This window comes from Calliopsis andreniformis, chromosome 2 (genome assembly GCF_051401765.1).
Source record: "Calliopsis andreniformis isolate RMS-2024a chromosome 2, iyCalAndr_principal, whole genome shotgun sequence".
Taxonomy (NCBI): Eukaryota; Metazoa; Arthropoda; class Insecta; order Hymenoptera; family Andrenidae; genus Calliopsis; species Calliopsis andreniformis.
This window is the reverse complement of record NC_135063.1, coordinates 12,541,209-12,560,535: the sequence shown is the minus strand read 5'-3', so window position 1 is coordinate 12,560,535 and position 19,327 is coordinate 12,541,209. Positions and strand designations below refer to the sequence as shown.

At 38.5% G+C, this 19,327-nt stretch overlaps 4 protein-coding genes across 6 annotated transcripts; 2 read left to right on the top strand and 2 right to left on the bottom strand.

Annotated features, from left to right (window-relative positions):
- Positions 1-2,332: 2,332 nt before the first annotated feature.
- Positions 2,333-7,245, top strand: LOC143188279 (actin-5C). Of its 2 annotated transcripts, none has more exons than XM_076392472.1 (2): positions 2,333-2,482; positions 5,119-7,245. In XM_076392472.1, exon 2 carries the CDS (start codon positions 5,138-5,140, stop codon positions 6,266-6,268), a length of 1,131 nt encoding a protein of 376 aa, XP_076248587.1. In that variant the 5' UTR covers positions 2,333-2,482; positions 5,119-5,137; the 3' UTR covers positions 6,269-7,245. The 2 variants fall into 2 exon arrangements, with proteins under 2 accessions (XP_076248587.1, XP_076248586.1); XM_076392471.1 differs by lacking the exon at positions 2,333-2,482 and adding an exon at positions 3,750-3,900.
- An 859-nt stretch (positions 7,246-8,104) lies between these two features.
- LOC143187393 (transmembrane protein 104 homolog) lies at positions 8,105-11,606 on the top strand. Of its 2 annotated transcripts, none has more exons than XM_076391624.1 (6): positions 8,105-8,422; positions 8,591-8,712; positions 8,790-8,874; positions 9,104-9,478; positions 9,552-9,729; positions 9,802-11,606. In XM_076391624.1, the coding sequence occupies exons 1-6, from the start codon at positions 8,384-8,386 to the stop codon at positions 10,506-10,508; spliced, it is 1,506 nt and encodes a 501-aa protein (XP_076247739.1). In that variant the 5' UTR covers positions 8,105-8,383; the 3' UTR covers positions 10,509-11,606. The 2 variants fall into 2 exon arrangements, with proteins under 2 accessions (XP_076247739.1, XP_076247733.1); XM_076391618.1 differs by having other exon boundaries at positions 8,790-8,919.
- Positions 11,607-11,753: 147 nt separating this feature from the next.
- Positions 11,754-16,342, bottom strand: Tbc1d16 (TBC1 domain family member 16). The gene is made up of 5 exons (XM_076391603.1): positions 14,675-16,342; positions 14,265-14,604; positions 13,759-14,184; positions 13,402-13,695; positions 11,754-13,339 (listed from the first exon to the last, which is right to left on the bottom strand). Exons 1-5 carry the CDS (start codon positions 15,498-15,500, stop codon positions 12,955-12,957), a joined length of 2,271 nt encoding a protein of 756 aa, XP_076247718.1. The 5' UTR covers positions 15,501-16,342; the 3' UTR covers positions 11,754-12,954.
- A 612-nt stretch (positions 16,343-16,954) lies between these two features.
- On the bottom strand, positions 16,955-19,040 carry LOC143187114 (ATP-dependent DNA helicase Q1). Its single transcript, XM_076391111.1, has 2 exons — positions 18,923-19,040; positions 16,955-18,782 (listed from the first exon to the last, which is right to left on the bottom strand). The coding sequence occupies exons 1-2, from the start codon at positions 18,975-18,977 to the stop codon at positions 17,041-17,043; spliced, it is 1,797 nt and encodes a 598-aa protein (XP_076247226.1). The 5' UTR covers positions 18,978-19,040; the 3' UTR covers positions 16,955-17,040.
- Positions 19,041-19,327: the final 287 nt, after the last annotated feature.

The window sequence follows — 19,327 nt, the reverse complement described above, 5'->3', positions numbered from 1 at the left end:
CATAGAATTTTATCCCTAATCATTAAGGAATTACTTTCATTCACAAAACTCATGCCAGACATTTATTAAAAAAAAAAAAAAAAAGAAGAAGAAGAAATTAGAAAATAGAAAATAGTAATTTTGCAATTGCAATCAATAGGCAATACATATTTTGACAGTAGGATAATTTTATCAGAGAAACAACGTCAGAAGGTGCCGACTTTGACGTTTTCGGCACCACGTGGTTTCCCATCCACGAGCCCTGCCATAGTAGACTACACGCGACCACGCGTATCGATTTTGAAGCAGACACTGCACTGACGTACACATCGGCGACGTCTTCCGTCTGACGAGCACGAACACAGACAGGCCGATAGAATCGTAGCGTAGGGCTCGTGTGACGTTGGTACTAGTCCAGTGCACCCTTACTCGCGCCCTTGAGTCTATTTTTAACTTCCGTTTCACGAAAAAGCCGACCGAGATGACACACGGTACATAAGGTGGGAGGACTTCGTTTGGTCACTCGATACAAGTTCTTCATGCTTTCAAGGGTCGTCGTCTCGTTAACAGTAGCTATCTATCCACTTGCAAGAGTGAAACCTGACGGATGAATATGCATAAGTAATCAGACCTGACCCACTGACTTTTTAAGTCTGCTCTTGTACTCGATACTTTAAAGAAGAATTTGAAGAACGTCGAAGCGAGCAGCGTTGAATAGGGGACGTCAGTTACCGACGTGACTCATAGTCGTTTCACAGGGACACATCATCAATGACGTTCTCGAGCACGAAAGTCGATCTATGAATCGTTCTATAGATATCTGGATATCTGATAAACGACACTATTGAGGTGTCCGACAACGACTTTCTTCTTCTTTTAATATGTTGCTGACACAGAAATTTGAGAGACATGTTTTTTTGTACGTGCTGAATCTCACTTTTAAGAGCTGAAATAGCTTCTTTAAGTTCTCTAATAGCTCCTAGAAGATAAACTGTCACCTAACTGATAGTTTATCTTATAATCCATACTTTTTCTGAAATACAATGTTTTTAAGATACCTGATGCTTACCGAAACAAAACAGACTGTTTTATCTCTTGCAATTGAGATTGTCCACTTACAGAGAAATACGTATCTCTTCCATTTTTGTACTTAACAACATATTAAAAAGAAAAAAAATATGCGTTTGTGAATGTCCCTTATGAGAGCATCTATTACAGAAAATTATCAGCTGGACAGGTTCCCTGAGGTCCAATACAGAGGATCTGTCCTTACGATCTCATATCGAAGCAATGCACAATCAGACTACACTATCACTGCAAAACCTCAACGACATCGTCTCGTTTTTCAAATCCTCCTTCAAACATGCCATTCTATTTGAATGGGGAGTGTTCCGGAAGGGCAGACAGCATTCTCGGAATCACTCGAGCAATAATCATCGCATTCAACGTGAGATAAATTGGTCTACCTCAATAAGACGATAAATCGTTATCATTAACAAGAAGATAAAAATAAAAAAAAATTTGAACAATCCTATACGATCAAATTACGAGAAACAGATTACTCTATATTACAGATTAGAGATAAGCAATGCCATCGAAGAATCTAAAACTCTCTCCAACATTAATTGCCCTGCGTTACATAATTTCTCAATTATTCCTCAATTCCTGAAAAATGAAAATCCCACGAACGCTCGAGTACCGATAAAACCCACTTTTCCCAGTAACACTGCTTAAGCAGCATCTCAAAATGACTCAACGATACCTTACCCAGACTCCCTTTAAGCATCTCAGAAATATTAATCGGTCCAAAGTATGTAAGAAAAGTTTTTCTGACTCATCTTGTACCTACTGCCGGTACCGGGTCGCGCGCGCGAGCTCACACAGAGAAAAACGTAATCTCCGCTCGCGTACGTGTGCCCACCACCACGAACGTGCTCCGACGGTTAGTCAGGAAAGCCCTTACGCTAGTGTACGCTTCCAGAAGGCATTATGCTCCCCGTATCGTACAGTTTGAAGCGGCATTTGGAGAATCTAGCCGGCAGCCGGCCAGCGGACCAATCACCGAGCCTCTTTCGTTTTATGCCCATATATGGCAAGAGCTGTGAATCCGCGTGGTGGGGGAAGCCGGCTGGACGAATCCATTCCGCGCGAGGGGTGTCCCAGCGAGTCGATATTTCGAAATTGCAACTTTAAAAGAAACAAATGATCGTCGATTATCCGACATTTCCATGGATCGTTCGCTCCTCGATCGTTTCCCCCATGCAACTTCGAAAAACAGAACGAAAATACTATGGATATGAACGATGACTCTAAACGTTAGCGGCGTGTATGCCGACCACACCTTCGGGCGAGTCCACACGACACGGTACCGGCCACGATCACGCTCATAGTGCTCGCAACTCGCGGCTCTCGAGTCTCGCATCGTCGTGCCGATAGTATCCTTGCGGTGCCCCTTTGCTAAGCAACCTTCGACCACCTCGTCGCTTTCTTTCTGTACCAAAAGGTAAGTGTTTTCCCACGGTCGACCGTATCTCGCGATCGTTCATCGGTAATTCGACGCGTTTCACGGAGATCTGTCATTATTCGGGAGGAAAATGATCGGGGACAAATGCCGGTTATCGAGCAGCCATGATGGCAGGGCGTTGCTCTCGGCCGTCTCTTTGGGTCCTGTCGACGTGTAGCGTCTGTTCGATTTCTCGGAGGATCGTCGACGTTTCGAACTGTTCGTGGATTAGGGAATAACCACAGGCCACGATCCGACAGGTTGCCGTTGTCAAGTGGTTCCTGACGTGCACGGAGGCAGGTGGTCGCGACGCGTTTATTAATAGCTTTACGCTCGTAGTTGCTACGTTACAGCACTAACCTACGATTATGCCTGAAATAACAGAGTAAATCTGTCGCCGGTTCGAGGGATCTTTGGTGGAGGTTCTTGTAGTTGTAGATGCACCCCGCCTAGAGCTTTTCTTTATTAATTTAACGTATTTGACGATAGAACTATCGAGGTTGCATACGTCGATCTTTAACAAGGTTTTGAGAAAGTAAAGAACTCTCAGGGACGTCTACATATACATTTGTCTAGGATCTAGATTATTATTACTGCTACTTGAGAGAATAAATTCGCAGAGTAAAATGTGCACAAAGACTAACCACACAATTCGTTTAGCCTGCTTTGTTTCATTTGGTATTACACAAGAATACTTCCTTTCTTATTTCATATTACACAAAGACCGCGATTAGAATTGACGTTCGAACTTCCCGAATCTAAGAATCTCAAATTCATTCAAGAACAGTACTTCAAACGCATATTTCAATTTTCTAACAAATCTACATCTGAATATTCCCTCACAATTTTCAATAATAGCTCTCGTAAATTTATCTCCACCTAAGTCTACGCTCCATCTTCGTCTCTCAACTCCGTCTGCGGAATGCATTCCCTTCGTGCCGGAAATGATTATTTATTATTCCGCTGGTAAGGAAAAAAATCAGTTGACATTGACTGGTAATCGAAACAGGCAGCGGTGTAGGAGGGGGTAGGACATTGGCAAGATCGGAGATGTGGTAGTTCGGTCAATTTGGTGGATGCATTCACGAAGGGTGGTGAGACACACTTCGAAATCGTCGGCGGAGGGCGTGAGGGGAAAGGTGGCTAAGAGGGGAGAGGGGGCCATACCCCTCCGCGGCGGAGCACTTCCATATATGGTAAAGAAAGCCAGGATTGGCTGAGGGTGTCCTGCCCTTATTGGCTGATCGCTCGGTGGTGGGGGCACCGAACAACGACTCTGTTCATATAATACACTCTGCGAGCCGGCTGTCAGCTACACTCTGTGTTTGGTGCTAGATCGGTCGGTTCGTGCGGCGGTGTCACATCCAAAGATCCCGAGCTCTCCCTAACTTGTACATACAGTTTTTTTTATACGAAACGTAAGTTACACCTATCGAGTAACAGTGATAGATAATTCGCGACGTCGAGGAGAATTAGTTCTGGGCCGAGGTTATCGCTTCGATCCCGCAGTGCGACGAGTTTTTAGAAAAAAGAAAAAAAAAAAAGTGTGCGTGGGAAACGAGCGCAGACTTGCTCCTGCGTGAATTTCCGAATCGAGAAGTGGGTGGTGCTAGGCTTGACGCTTTGTTCCGTACTTGGTGTGTTCTGTGTCGCGTATCGAGGAGTCTCTGCATTTTAATGCTCGTTTGCCTGTCAAATTTTAAGATCTTTCTTGAGCCAGTGACGGTCTTGCACGTGAAAACCAGTTCCTCTCCCTGGGGAAAATACCGGTTTCTGTTATAGGAGGAATCCTGCGCGTATGAGTTCTGTTCCATCGAGAGAAACATTCATAATTTGCTGTTGGATTATGTTCTCTTTCGATTGGGGAATCTAGATTCGTTCCTCGGGGATTCAGATTCGTCGAATTCTGTGGGAATTTCGATGCTTGAAAGCCTGTGCCGGATATTGACCGTTTAACGCCGGGGAAGGGCGGGGCAGGGTGCGGTTCCAGTAACGGCAGTTGGAGCTAGGAACTTCTTCGATCGATTCTTTTTCTGGAAATTCGTTTTAGTGTCTCAGTATCTGGATTATGCATGGCTGATTTGTTTAAACCATAGGGGAACGTGTAACTTCTTATATTGAATTTTCGCTGACTTAATAGCATAATGCATGCTACGTGTCCCGCGACGCCATCTTAGAAGAATTTGAAATGTTGCTTCTTTAGGGCACATGGGATTTAATAACCTAATTTCGACTGTACGGGAATAAAAAAAAATAATGCAGTAGATTAAGGAAGTTCAAATAACTTTCTGTATTAAATATTCGTGATTTAGTGTTAGAAATAATGCACTGAATTAGTGTGCGTAAATTTTTGAGCACAACTCTCGGCGCTTTCAGTAGAGTTGTATATAGAAAACGTAGATTTTTTAATAATTGGATTCTTTAAATATATTTGAAAAATTGAATTGAATATGAACTTCCAGAAAGTTGAACTTCCCTAGCTCCCTACTATTAATAGGGAATCAATGAAACGCAAAAAAAAGATTGTTAAAAATAAGCAATTGACCCTCGTTAGATTAATCTCGATAAGAATAGTTATAATTGAACATTAGCCACTAGGAAGGCACTCGTAACTAATTGCATTGGTGTTCTTCCAGATAAAACAACAAACCAAACATGTGTGACGAAGAAGTTGCTGCACTCGTCGTCGACAATGGCTCCGGTATGTGCAAAGCTGGTTTCGCCGGAGACGACGCTCCCCGCGCCGTTTTCCCATCCATCGTCGGCAGACCACGCCACCAGGGTGTCATGGTTGGCATGGGGCAAAAGGACTCGTACGTCGGTGACGAAGCCCAATCGAAAAGAGGTATCCTTACCTTGAAGTACCCGATTGAGCACGGTATCGTGACCAACTGGGACGACATGGAAAAGATCTGGCATCACACTTTCTACAACGAACTTCGAGTGGCTCCTGAGGAACACCCAGTCCTCCTCACTGAAGCTCCCCTGAACCCCAAAGCCAACCGAGAAAAGATGACGCAGATCATGTTCGAAACCTTCAATACCCCAGCTATGTACGTCGCCATCCAGGCTGTACTGTCTCTGTACGCTTCTGGTCGTACCACTGGTATCGTTTTGGACTCTGGTGACGGTGTGTCGCACACTGTACCGATCTACGAAGGATACGCTTTGCCCCACGCCATTCTCCGTTTGGACTTGGCTGGCCGTGATTTAACCGACTACCTCATGAAGATCCTCACCGAGAGAGGATACTCCTTCACCACCACTGCCGAGCGTGAAATCGTTCGCGACATCAAGGAGAAGCTCTGCTACGTCGCCCTCGACTTCGAGCAGGAGATGGCCACCGCCGCGTCTTCGTCCAGTTTGGAGAAGAGCTACGAGCTTCCAGACGGTCAGGTGATCACCATCGGCAACGAGAGATTCCGTTGCCCCGAGGCTCTCTTCCAGCCAAGCTTCTTGGGTATGGAAGCCTGTGGTATCCATGAAACCACTTACAACTCCATCATGAAGTGCGACGTCGACATCCGTAAGGATCTGTACGCCAACACTGTCCTCTCTGGAGGTACCACCATGTACCCAGGAATCGCAGACAGGATGCAGAAGGAGATCACCTCCCTCGCGCCATCAACCATGAAGATCAAGATTATTGCACCGCCTGAGAGAAAATACTCCGTATGGATCGGTGGATCGATCCTCGCGTCTTTGTCCACCTTCCAGCAGATGTGGATCTCCAAGCAGGAGTACGACGAGTCTGGACCATCCATCGTCCACAGGAAGTGCTTCTAAGCGCATCTTTGATATTCCTCTTGCATACTATCATTCCCCGAACCCCGTGAGCGGCCTCTGTCTTATTTCGCAGGCGGACGTAACATCAACTTCCGCAATAATTGTCCTTTGGTTCCTCCGGGGCGAAGGTAGCTTTCTTTCGATTCGGATGTACTTGTGGGACATATTGATCACAGAGGCATTCCTAAACATCTCTGCTCCATTCATTTTTCATCATTTAATTAGACACTATTGTAATCTTAAACGTACCCCCCCTTGAAAAAACATCCTAAACATCCTCCTTATCCTATCGAATCCTTTGTATTATATATTCGAATAACATTTGCCTATGGTAGCTTCTAGCTAACCGCCCTCACGAAAAAACCATCTTTTTTGTATATCATATCGCGATGTTTCCACTGTACGATCGAAAACTAGTTATTTCTTTTTCCTCGTCTATGCTGTATTCACCGATTCTATGGATATTCGCGTGTTCGAGTTGATTGACATTGCGTAAATTATTCTTTTCCCCAGTATCGTTCGGTGCAGGGACGATCCGTTATTGTGGATTCTCGCTGCACGAAAGATCCTTTGATTTTTGTATCCTTACGAATGCATTCCGCTACTTCTCTGCTTCGTGGTACATATTTAAGACATTTGATCATTCCCGGCAGAGATATAGGCCTTCGACTTATTAATGGTTTCTTCTTTTTTACCGTTACCAATCGTTGAGGGAAAAAGATGGCTCTTTCCTTTTATTTCTTTCTCTATATATTTTTTTTTTTAATAATGGGGGAGACCGCTGACCCAGATAAAGTATCCCACAAACGCTCGCTCAAACGAATGAAAAAAGACACGGTTTCGACCCCGCAAGCGTAGCCAAAGTATTATAATTTATTCCCATTGTATTGTGCAAGACCATTCACATACACATCTTAAAGACTACTTTAGACTTATGGGATTATAAAATAAAACTCTTAAAAACATTATTGCTTTGATTCTTGTGTTTTTTTTTTAAGATTGCAGTTTTCCAAATACCCTTTCGCCGGATATACTCGTGTCCTTTATTAATTCCAATCTAGTATATATAGTATATATATATAATATACATATACATATATACGTCGTAGTTATATGCGCTAAAAAAGATAAAAAAAAAAGACGATCATCACTTCTCGTTTCATTTAGCATGAATTCTTACATAGTAGTTTTTATACCGCAACGTAGCTTTTGTACCGTTTGGCGTTATTCATTATTGTAACGTAAGATTTGTGGTAAAAATTTATATTACTCTAAGAATTAGGTTTATATTTTCAGTCGAATAAAAATTATTTTCAATCAACTGGTATCTCTTACTCCTGCGTTACTAAAAGATTTCTAATCTCTAACAAATTTGACAAGCTTAATTTCTTTGACTTTTCAATTTGATTTCGGTTACTGTAAAGTTAAATAGCGATTTTGTTAAAACTATAATTTTACATTTCATTTTAGAGGACTGTAGCCTTAGGTAAAGACTTAAAAGTTTAATATCTCATGTACTGATAGAACTCTAACATACTAACAAAAAATCTTTAATATTAACACAGTCTACTACAGTTTGTTATATTCAAGGTGAGACAAGATTAAAAAATCAAGATTGAAAACAATATCTAATTATCTGATTACGTACAAGTATCAGATGTCATATTCTTTTCCAACATATCAATTTTATATTTATCTGACCTATGTTTTTCGAATTAGATCTATTTGAATCTTGCTTAGATGGCAGCACAGGATATTTTAGTTACAAAACTGACCGCAGCGCGTGATGGCCGAAGCAGACAAAATGTTTGATACAAATTTAAATTTAAATTCCGATCAATGTATTTTCCACACGATAAACGAACCGTCTCAGAGCCCTGTTCGACTGATAAGGGAATAAATTCCACGATAAAGTGTGCTGCAATTGGAGGGCGGACAGTAGACGGAGGGAAGAGTAATCTGAGTTTCTGCGGAGGTTTTGTTTCATCTCAGCACAGTTACCCTCGGATGATCACTGGAAAAGTACAAAACGATAGTTAGGTCAATGACATATATTACAGCAATACAAAGGTTCTCGGACAAACTGATTCATTTCGATTTGTAACTTGAATCGAGATGCCCGAGCAAAACTCGAGCGACCAATATTCGACATGGGTAAGCCAATAATCTTGTCTGGGGTTACGGGAATTTTGACATCTGCTATCGCATAACCTTTGCCCGTAAACAAAACTTTTCTCTACTATCTATTAAGTAATTCGCTGTTGTTTTACTATTACTTTCGTTTTTATATATCAGCTGCATTTATGCGATTAATAATTTCAGGTTGGTCTTATATATGTCTTCAACCTAATTGTTGGAACAGGAGCGTTGACATTACCAGCTGTCTTCAGCCGGGCAGGATGGGCTCTTGGATTAAGTATTATTTTAATATTAGCATTCATAAGGTATATCATTCGATTCTGTTTATCTTAATGGAGCCATAGTTCATGAATTTTAATTGTGCGTTAATCCATGTCCATAGCTTTATCACAGTTACATTTGTCATCGAGGTAATGGCATCCGCCAATGCTATAGTAACTTGGCGACACATTCAGCATCGAAAACGTGTATGTTTCTCTCAAGATTCATCTTTCAACGAATCAGAATCTGAGGTTTTTAAATTTTTTTCAATGTCTTGCTGTCTGTATGCATTGCTTTAGTTTTTCTTTCTCATTCTTTGTAATGCTATGCTTTGAAAAGTTTAAACAGAGCAGAATATATTTATCTTTTAGATTAGTTATATAAAATACTGTTGCATTTGAGATTAAGTATTAATCTGTTACTTGTTAATCATAGGTACTTCAAACACTAGGAGAATCTGGTCCTTCTAACTCAGACTCTGAAGATACCCCACTTGTTACTCCCTTCTCAAGTAGCCCCGATAGAGCGGACATGACGTATCGATATTATATCATTCGCGATAAAATAGAAATGGGTCAGATGGCGTCGATCTTTTTCAACAAGTTCGGCACAACCTTGTTTTATTTATGTTTTGCTATATATTTGTATGGAGACTTGGGAATTTATGGGGCAGCTGTTGCAAAGACTTTAGCCGATGTCGCGTGTACTTATCAGCCAGTAAATTTAACATGCAATGACACGATACCAGATACTGAAATTTGTTGGGATAATTTTGCTCTGGATCGGCAGGATGCATATAGAATATTCCTTGTATGTATATGAGTAACAGTAGTGATATATCAAAATTTCAATGACCTTATATGACAATGAATTCTATTTTCAGACTATATTTATTCTCTTGTTGGGACCCTTCGTATTTTTCAATATTCAAAAAACTAAATATCTTCAACTACTAACATCGGCAATGCGGTGGCTTGCATTTACAATAATGATTGTATATGCTGTAAAAAATTTGATCATTCACGGTGCACAAGGAAATCCACCAGCGGCAAATATTGTTGGTAAGTTTTCTTTCTTTTTTTCTCTTTATTAAATAAATGATACGTATATATACACGGCTATGAATATTCCAGGTATTCCTAGTTTATTTGGCGCTTGTATTTATTCCTTCATGTGTCACCATTCTTTACCAGCTTTGGTTGCTCCAATCGCAAATAAATCGACCTTGACTCGATTTCTAGCACTGGATTACTTTCTAATAGCATTTTTTTATCTTCTATTAGCGTTAACTGGAGCATTTGCTTTTGAACATTTGGATGATCTTTACACTTTAGATTTTAGCCCCCGTGGATCTGGAGACTGTTCCAAAAGTAATAATATTTTTATCCTCATCATAGAATATTTTTTGGCACTCTTTCCAGTATTCACTTTGAGTACTAGCTTCCCAATTATAGCTATTACTCTTAGAAATAATTTGCAATCACTGTTCCTCAGCGAGGACACGTCTTACTCGTGTCTTCGTAAAATCGTCTTCCCTATATTGGCAATATTGCCACCGTATATGATCGCTATGAGTACCAAAGATCTATCTATATTAGTTGGAATTACGGGATCATACGCTGGAGCAGGAATTCAGTATTTGATCCCGACATTTTTGGTGTATTATGCCAGGCAGAAAACTAAGGAAGTTATAGGCCTCGGTGTTGTCAATAAATTCGCAAGTCCGTTCTCTAGTAATTGTTGGCTAATTTTCGTAATAGTCTGGGCTATTGCTTGCATGATTTTAGTATCTGTCAATTTTATGCAAATTCATATGCAGAATGTAGAAGTAGATTTATAATAAAAAATGATAAAATACGAAATCAAAAATATAAAAGAAGAAAAGGATTCCATAATGGTGCAGAGTAATTTGCTCTATTGTCAGGATTTCGATGATCTAGTGCATATCCCAAATGATATCATTGAATCTAAAACTGATATACTTGCAGTAGGATGTATAACTGTGATTGTGATATTCATAATTTCAATTTAAATGTTAAAGTCATAATTAAAGATGTGTGAAATTTTTAAGGATAATTTCAGTAACAAATTACCAATGATTAAAACATCTTAAGGAGCTGTCCTGTACTTGTTTAAGATATAAAATAGTTTAGCTATAAAATATATATATATATATATTAGCATAGGTAAATGGTCATTGATAGAATGTGTTAACTTTATCTATTAAACTTGGCACCATTATTAGAAATTATCCTTTTTTTCAAATAGGAAAATATAGTAATAATATTAATAAGAATACTTTGTGGCACAGTGTGTCACAGAAAATTGACAATACTCTGGCACAAGTCAGGATTAATCTTATATGTACAAGCCAATAGATAAACTTAATTTAAGTTTCGAGCTATTTTACAATATATTCTTTATCTTTTGTATATTTTTATTTGATATAAGAAATATGTCTACTGTTGATACAGTTTTTACTGTACATAAAATGTCTTTCATGTAAGTGATATTTGGTGGCCAACTATATTAATGTTTTGTCAACTGTTTAAACGGTATGAACGGTATTCACTTAAAATTATGAATCTGTGGATGCATTTAGTACCAGAAAACTATTGATGGCCTATCCAATGTTTCTTGTTCAAAATGAAATCGATTCTGCGATTTTTAGCGTACATTTTGTTGGGTTTCATGAATGCACAAGAATGTTAAAAAAAGAACTACATGTATAGCATTTACATATTAGTTGAGCAAAGTTGATTTAAACATCGCAGAACATATTTTTCTAAATGATATGCATAAAACTGCCAAAAAAGTATTCACAGTATATGCCTCTCATACCGTGTACCTGTACAAGTGTAGTATACAATAAGCAGATGTATGTATACATATATTTTCTAAAAAGTAAATGAATAAAAATAAATATGTGATTATATAAGCTTAGTTCAATTTATTTTTATATGTTATATACAGATTTCTATTTATTTGTATATCGTAATTAGTTAGACTTACGGGAACAGACTTTAACATGAATAGATTTCTCTGTAATAGTCTAACAACACAAGGTGGCACAGTAAAAGCATTGAATTATTTGAATGAAGTCTTACAACTTTACCAAATATTATTAAATATATAGACTTCATTCTTTTATATTGTAAGACACCACACAAACAACTTTTTTTTACACATTTATTACAATGGATCATTATTTAAAAAATAAGGGTGAGCAAATTTAAAATAGACAAACGATTTTTTTTTTATTTTGTATTCTTGATTTGTAATGAGCAAATGAACTGGCATAAATACACTTTGGGTTACAAAAATAAAAATAAATGTTGAGCATGACATTTATATAATTTATGTGAATTAACATTGTAGTTTTACTATAAAGTACTATTCATAAGAAATTGCATATATTAATATAAAATGATACATTATTTGTAACAAATGTGTGCAACTAATAAATACGAAATTTTGTCGTAGAAAAGAATAGACAAATATCCCAAAGTGAACACGTATGTTGCATAATTGACTGTGAAAGTTAAACAAATTTTTAATCCTTAGAATGTGTTACGTTTGATTTCTTTGGTTGATATCAGGTTAAATTTTATTACCAGATTAAGATTCATTGAATCTCTATCAAGCTGTAAAATGGCACATTATCGATTCTATTAAATAAATAACACGACGTTTGTGTAATGAAAAAGCTTCTTTTTTGTTTGGAGACTTTAAAGCTAAAATGCTTGTACTACTCCATACATCTTTGGTCATCAGTCTTTAATTGTACTACGGATTTTCGGTTAGAACTCATGATAATCATTCGAGTTCTACCTAATTATTTAGTACAGAATACTTTTTTTTTTACAGGAGTTACAGGTGTATCGTTAAAATTCTTCAAAATTACTTTAAATAATAATGAGCTGCGTAAAACGCTGAATTTTAGGATATGTCTTTCTGTTTCTTATTTGTTATAAAATTGAACTTACCAGATAGTCTTGAATCAGCATTTGTGAGTTACGAAATTACGCAAATAAGATTTGTGACAATATAAATGTATAACTTGTCTGCAATATTAAATCGATTAAGAATTTCTTCATACAAACAGTGTAGGAGTCAAACATTACTTTCAGTAACTTCTGTTATTACTTACAACATTTATGATCAACTGCGATTTATATAACTTATTTATTTTACATAAGAGCAGCATTCAGTTTGATTATTTAACGTAAGAATAATTTGAAAGCTTTAACAGTAAGATATCTTTTCATTTCTGTTAGATTAGGTCGTTACTCGTAATTGTTCAAGTATGGACATGGCGCATCGTCATGTCCCACACATTCTATAACAGGATCGTGAGTACTATCCCACATTCCTGGGCCACACTGGCGACAGAGTCCTGCCAACGTGCAAGGTAAACGAACCAGCTGACGAAAATGATGCAGTAGGCCCCTTGCCTTTCTCAATATGAGATTACCATCCATGTACATAGCTAGAGAACTGAAATGCAACAGCATTTCATCTGTTCGAAGATCTTGTGCGATTACATCATCCGCGTAAACGCACATTATGGCAAGGCAAAGAAACAGATGAAAATGGTCTGTTAAATAATTCACCCAACAAGCCTCCCACATCACCAACGCGACTTCCGTGGGAAACTCTCGTTTTAAGCATCTGTAGGATGTATAATAGTTAATGATAGTTATTTTTAAACGGTGAAGTATTAAAGTACTCACAGAAGTATCCATCTGTGGCAAAACAGAAGTTCTAAGGCATCTGTATGTTTTTGTAGATGTGCATAAAAATCTGGTACCATTATTCTAACTAATTCCCTTAAATAGCACAAATTCCTGTCCATGTCTATGTCAGTAGGTGTACATACTGCTACAGATCTTTGCATTAAACCAGCAAAACACCAGAAAGCTTCGATTTCAGAATTAAGCTCAGCCAGTAAAGGAGCTAACAGATCAGACATACCCTGTGTGTATCCCAATCGAGCATTATAAACCGCGTAATTGAGTAGAATATTCCTAAAAATATTAGTAATTATGAATATAAAGAATCAAACATTTTGAATTATTTTGGGTACATACTTCATGACTTCAATATTTGGGTTATCTTCTCCTGCATAATAGGGATTTGCTCTATCAGTACGAACAACATCTTTTTCTATAATGCACACTACATTCCGCCAAAAATGCTCTGCTTGTTCTGGATTCATGCTCAGTCTACGTTTTTGTATTTCCTCGTATTCTTGTCTTCTAATAGCATCAATTTGTTCTCTATCATCATATGTACTTTGATAGGAATAACAATGAAGCAGAAAGGGCCACACTATTTTCCTTAGGGCAGGTTCTAGTCCGCCAAAGAATATTCCTTTACGAAGAGTGAGATCATCTTCTACTTGACCTCTCTCATTCAACAAATCCTTCCATGCCAAAGATGTAATCATTGGAACTTGTCCTTCTTCTGGGTGTAACTCATCTCTGCTTACTTCTGGTCGACACACCATAAAATGCCTGAGAAAAAAATGATACAGATATATATGAAGATATATTTCACACAGCATAGAATTGATAGACTATCAATCCAGTATTACCTATAAGGAAGAGTCTCCTCCGCATCCGTATCTAATCTTGGATAAAGTAACTGATGCCATTGATGTAGAGTCGCAGCTAATCTATCCAATCCACCATGATGAAAATGAAGAATTTTATACTGACTCTCCCTACTTGCAACCACTAACTGGCCAGAGGTACAAGCTGGATCAGCGAAGAACAATCTAAGTGATCTCATCTCACTGAGATCAACCGAAAACCTCCTACACTTGTGTGCCCTTCGCAGAGTCACTGGAGAGGCTGTAGCACTTTCAGGGAACGTGAGGTTATGTTGCAAAGCCAGAAGCTCTGGCGACCTCATCCAAGACGGAATTTCTTCAGCTAAGAAGAAACAAATTTCTATTAACAACAGTTCTACTTTAAATTAAATCGGTACAATCTCGACACGCACCAACAGAGAGGCTACATGTCGAAGTCAACGACATACTCCGACTCTTAAGACTAACATCATCGCATAAATTCCTCGGCTCCTCATCAATGCTCTTCCCATCCTCCTGCGTTCCGTCCTTCGGATCTCTAAACTGCCGATTGTCATCGTGTCTCAAATCCAACGACTGAGAACGCAAGCGGTTCAAACTGATACTCTGATCGTTCCCTTCCTGCCCAGTCCCCGAGGAACTGTCAGCCTGATAATGATTCGTCTGCCGAGCGGTCTCTTTGGTCTCCGATATAAACACAGTCTGATCGTCGCACGAGTTCTCCCTTTCATTTTTCCCATCGTCGCTCCCCCGTTGCGAGCTCCTAGGAAATCCCCCGGAGCAGACACGCTCGCAATCTCCACAATTCACGGGTTCCTTCACTTCCAAGCAGACATCAACCTTCTCTCCGCTATTCTCATAATCGAACTTCGAGTCTCCCTCCTCCGATATCTGGGACTGATGGGAGCTCACGTCGGCCTCCCGCTGGCCAGCGCAATCCGACCTCCTCGCGTTTAAGTTCTCCAAGGTGGTCGGGTGTTTGCGCAGCGTGCTATTTGGGATCCAGCTGAGGTGCAACGTGGGCACGTTCGAGTTTTTGTTGAACCTGCAAGTTATGGCCATGTACCCAGGATGGTGCACCACGTCGGAGCTTTGTCTGGTCAGGGTAGGCGGGTGTACGCAAACGTTGTTCTTGCAGAACAAGGCCTCGCCATCCTGGTACATCGTGCGACGGTTGTCCTGGCTGCAGTCGCCCAAGATGTAACTGCTGGCCTTCCTCAGGATATTCGGCAGAGGCATCTTGCTTTCGTCCAGGTCATCTAATTAATTTTGCGAGGCATCGTGAGCGGAAACATCGAGACTTCCCTCGGGGACTGCGATCAGACACGGGGTTATGATTAGAGAAGAATGACGAGCATCGAGACCATCACGAGGCATCGTGACAGACAATTAGATCTGTTTCTTGGCTTATCGTTAATGGCACAATGATTGCGCGAGAGTTCGATGCTCCGAGTCCACTGTTTTCTTTCGGCGAGTTTGATGAGATTGTTTGATGGTTCTGCAGGGCATGGGAACTGCAGAGGTCGAGCTTCGTCGCGCAGAAGCGCGCGAATGGACCTGCATCGAAACGCTATGGCAAACTGGTTTCTCCTCTCGCGGTTCCCGCTATCGTTTGTTCGTTTAAATATGCAACTGTGTTATCGCGCCAATTAGCCTTGATACCAATACAGAGCTGATAATACGTACACGCATGGGAAGAAGCCGTGCATGTCAATCGCTGACTTCCTGGTCCTTCCACCTGGGGTTACCCTTATGTTAAGAGGGTAACATATCGTTAGGCTTCCGTCGACTTTAGAACACTGATTTTAGAGCTGTCAGCACTGTGTTATGTTTGAGGTTCTTGAGGGAACTTTATCGCGATCATTTTAAATGAATTTAGGAGTCGAGATAGTATCTTTGAACACGTCACTGTTCGTTGTAGGTGTAATCGAACTCTGATTGGGAAAACGAAGTATGTTGGCAAACCTAGAGAGTTTTCGTAGTATCACTCGTAGTTTACTATTGTTATGTGACGCTCATTAGTGAATTTCTAAGGATGAACGAGTTACGAGATCGAGTATCACTTGAAAGTCCGCTCCTCAGTGATGATGTAGTAAAATATGTTTGCCAACAGACGGAACACAGATGCCCCTTATCCAGGATCAATATTTCCATCTGATCGTGAACCTGGTGGTTGGCTTACTATCCAAGCCGCCGACATAGCGTTGCCCCGCGCTCTACATGCTATTTTTATTGATTTTCTTCTTGCCGTTCGTTTGAATCACTTTCCCTCGATTTCGTAATAAATCTTGTATCCTATACACATTTAACAGTATAATTTATTTTGGAATGTATTTTTCGATTGGAAATATTCTCATTTTAATAGCGACTGAAGTGCCTTAAAATTGAATAAAAAACATCATTTTAAATTATCAAACGGCTTACCACGATATTTCAAAATGCGAATATTGTATTTTTGTATTAAAAATATTTATTATCTGTGGAAATAAATTTTTCCTTGGGAGCTAATAAACTGTGACGTTTATCTGAAATGTATATTGTATAAAATTATAAAATTTACAGAGATTTCGAGCATAGCAGTGACTTTACAATTTCGTTCTGTATACTGTCTTCAATAAATACTAGTAAACTATATTATAATAAAAAATGCCTTAAAAAGAGGCATTTGGAGAAGTAAATAAATTACAGTACTTATATTCAGGAACATTCTATACTTCAACATACTTTATGTACCTCTTGAATGACAATATCACAGCCTTATGTAATGTAATTGCATACATTAGTGTAATTCGTAATTAAAAAGTATTCTGTGACTATCATCTAGTGCTAATGCTGCTTTGGGTCCACGTTTCAAATACGATATCGTAGAATATGCAGAAAAATGAAAGTCCTCTTGTATATAACCATTCACAAGTAAATGCCCTACTATAGCTTCACCTGATTGTCTTGTAAATTTGGGTACTGGTATAGAAGATACTCGTAAGGTCGGTGCTCCCTTACCATACCAAGCATCTATAAGCTTCAAGGCAGTCAGTCTTGTTTCACTTTGTACTGCTTTAGTCAGTATTTGATACAATTGTCTACAATACGGCGTTATATTCACTTCTTTTTTCTCTTTAGGCTTTCTACAATGATCACACATTTCCGCACAATCGTTCTTGTCCCAGGTTTCCTCAAAATGAGTTGCAATTAAACTACGCCTACACGAGTATTGATCTAAGCAGTATGCTAATACTTTATACAAATTTTGTAAACCAACTTTATCTTGAAATACCATAGTGCTTAATTTAAATATATCTGGTAGTCTATAGAGCACTATACATACAGACTTTTTTCCATCTCTACCGGCACGTCCACTTTCTTGGTAAAAGTTTTCCATTGATTTTGAAATGCAATGGTGAATAACGAATCGCACGTCTGGCTTATCGATACCTAATCCAAACGCAATTGTAGCGACAACAGCCTGGTATTTTCCAGATATCCATTTAGAATATACTTCTGATCTGTAATCTGCCTCTAGCATCGCATGATAGCAACCAATTTTTATGCCTAATGACCTCAAATCTGTTGTCAATTGTTCTGCATCTTTAATTGTAGTCGTGTAAATTATTCCAGACTTATCCTTAAACCTATCCTTTAATAAATTTTCTATCATGGCTAAACAAGTGTCTTTGTCCGATGGTTTACGACGAACTTCGTAAAATAGATTTGGTCTATTGAAAGTGGCTCTTAAAACTAAACAACCTTGAATATCTAACATTTTCTGTACATCTACAATGATTTTGGCTGGAGCAGTTGCAGTTAAACCCAGTATTGGTATACCTGGAAACATGGATTTCAAAATTCCTAAAAATTTATAATCTGGCCTAAAATCGTGTCCCCACTGACTGCAACAGTGGACTTCATCTATTGCAAAACGATCTAAGTGTTTTATTTCATAAGCCTTTTGTAATTTACTCATAAAACGATTGGATTTTGCCATATACTCTGGTGTTACATAAATTAGCTTAAGGTCAGATTTTTTATCTACCAGTGAATTCATGATAATTTTTACATTTTCCTTATCACACTTTGCGCTCAACATCATAGCCTTCACATTAATCTTTCGTAACCCATGTAACTGATCTTCCATCAGTGATACCAGTGGTGATACGACTATTGTGATACCTTTACTAATAACAGCTGGTAATTGGTAGCATAAACTTTTACCACCACCAGTAGGCATAACTAAAATAACATCTTCATTAGACATAATTGCATTTATACTTGGCAATTGTAATTCTCTTAATTTTTCGATTTTGAAAATATCTTTCAAAGCTTTCTTAAGATCTTTTGACCAACTAAAACTTTCTTTATTCCAATCTTTTTTAGATATAGACAAGCTTTTCTTCAAAAGTGCATCATCCTTCAATTTTTCTTTCCTTTGAGTTAAAATCTTCTTACGATCTTCAAGCTTTTGTATTTCACCCTCGATTTGTTTCAATTCATAATCAATAGCAGCAATTTCATCTTCTTCAACAACTGAAAGAGGCAATGAAATTAATATAATTATATAAAAAATTATATAATTAAAGAATAATATAAAGTTTTTGTAATAACAATTAATCATAAATGTTTTTTTTTAAACATTTATTTTCAGTAGTATAAATTGAATAACAAACCTTGATATTCATCATCGTTTATTATTATAACATCTTTCGAGCTACTCGCAGACATTGTATGCAAGTAAACTACTATTCACATGAATTAAAATATGACTAAAAAATTGTTATGTATCTTATCTATAAACAAATAGGGAATCGAAGTGTTTGAGCAATTGCCGACAATAACATAACATGCATTCATTCACGTAACACAGTGATTTGTGTAAAAGTTATATCCACCAATGTTTACATGTGTTTCACTTGATTCTTGCCGGAAAACTTGAACATTCTCTTACCCAAGTTTATTTCAAGTTTAACCATAGACGTGGTACAGTGTAGATCGATTATCTTATGGGATTTCATGTCACATGGTTTTATTACGCCCTCTATATTTAAAAATTTTGTTTATGAGGATTTTCTTTA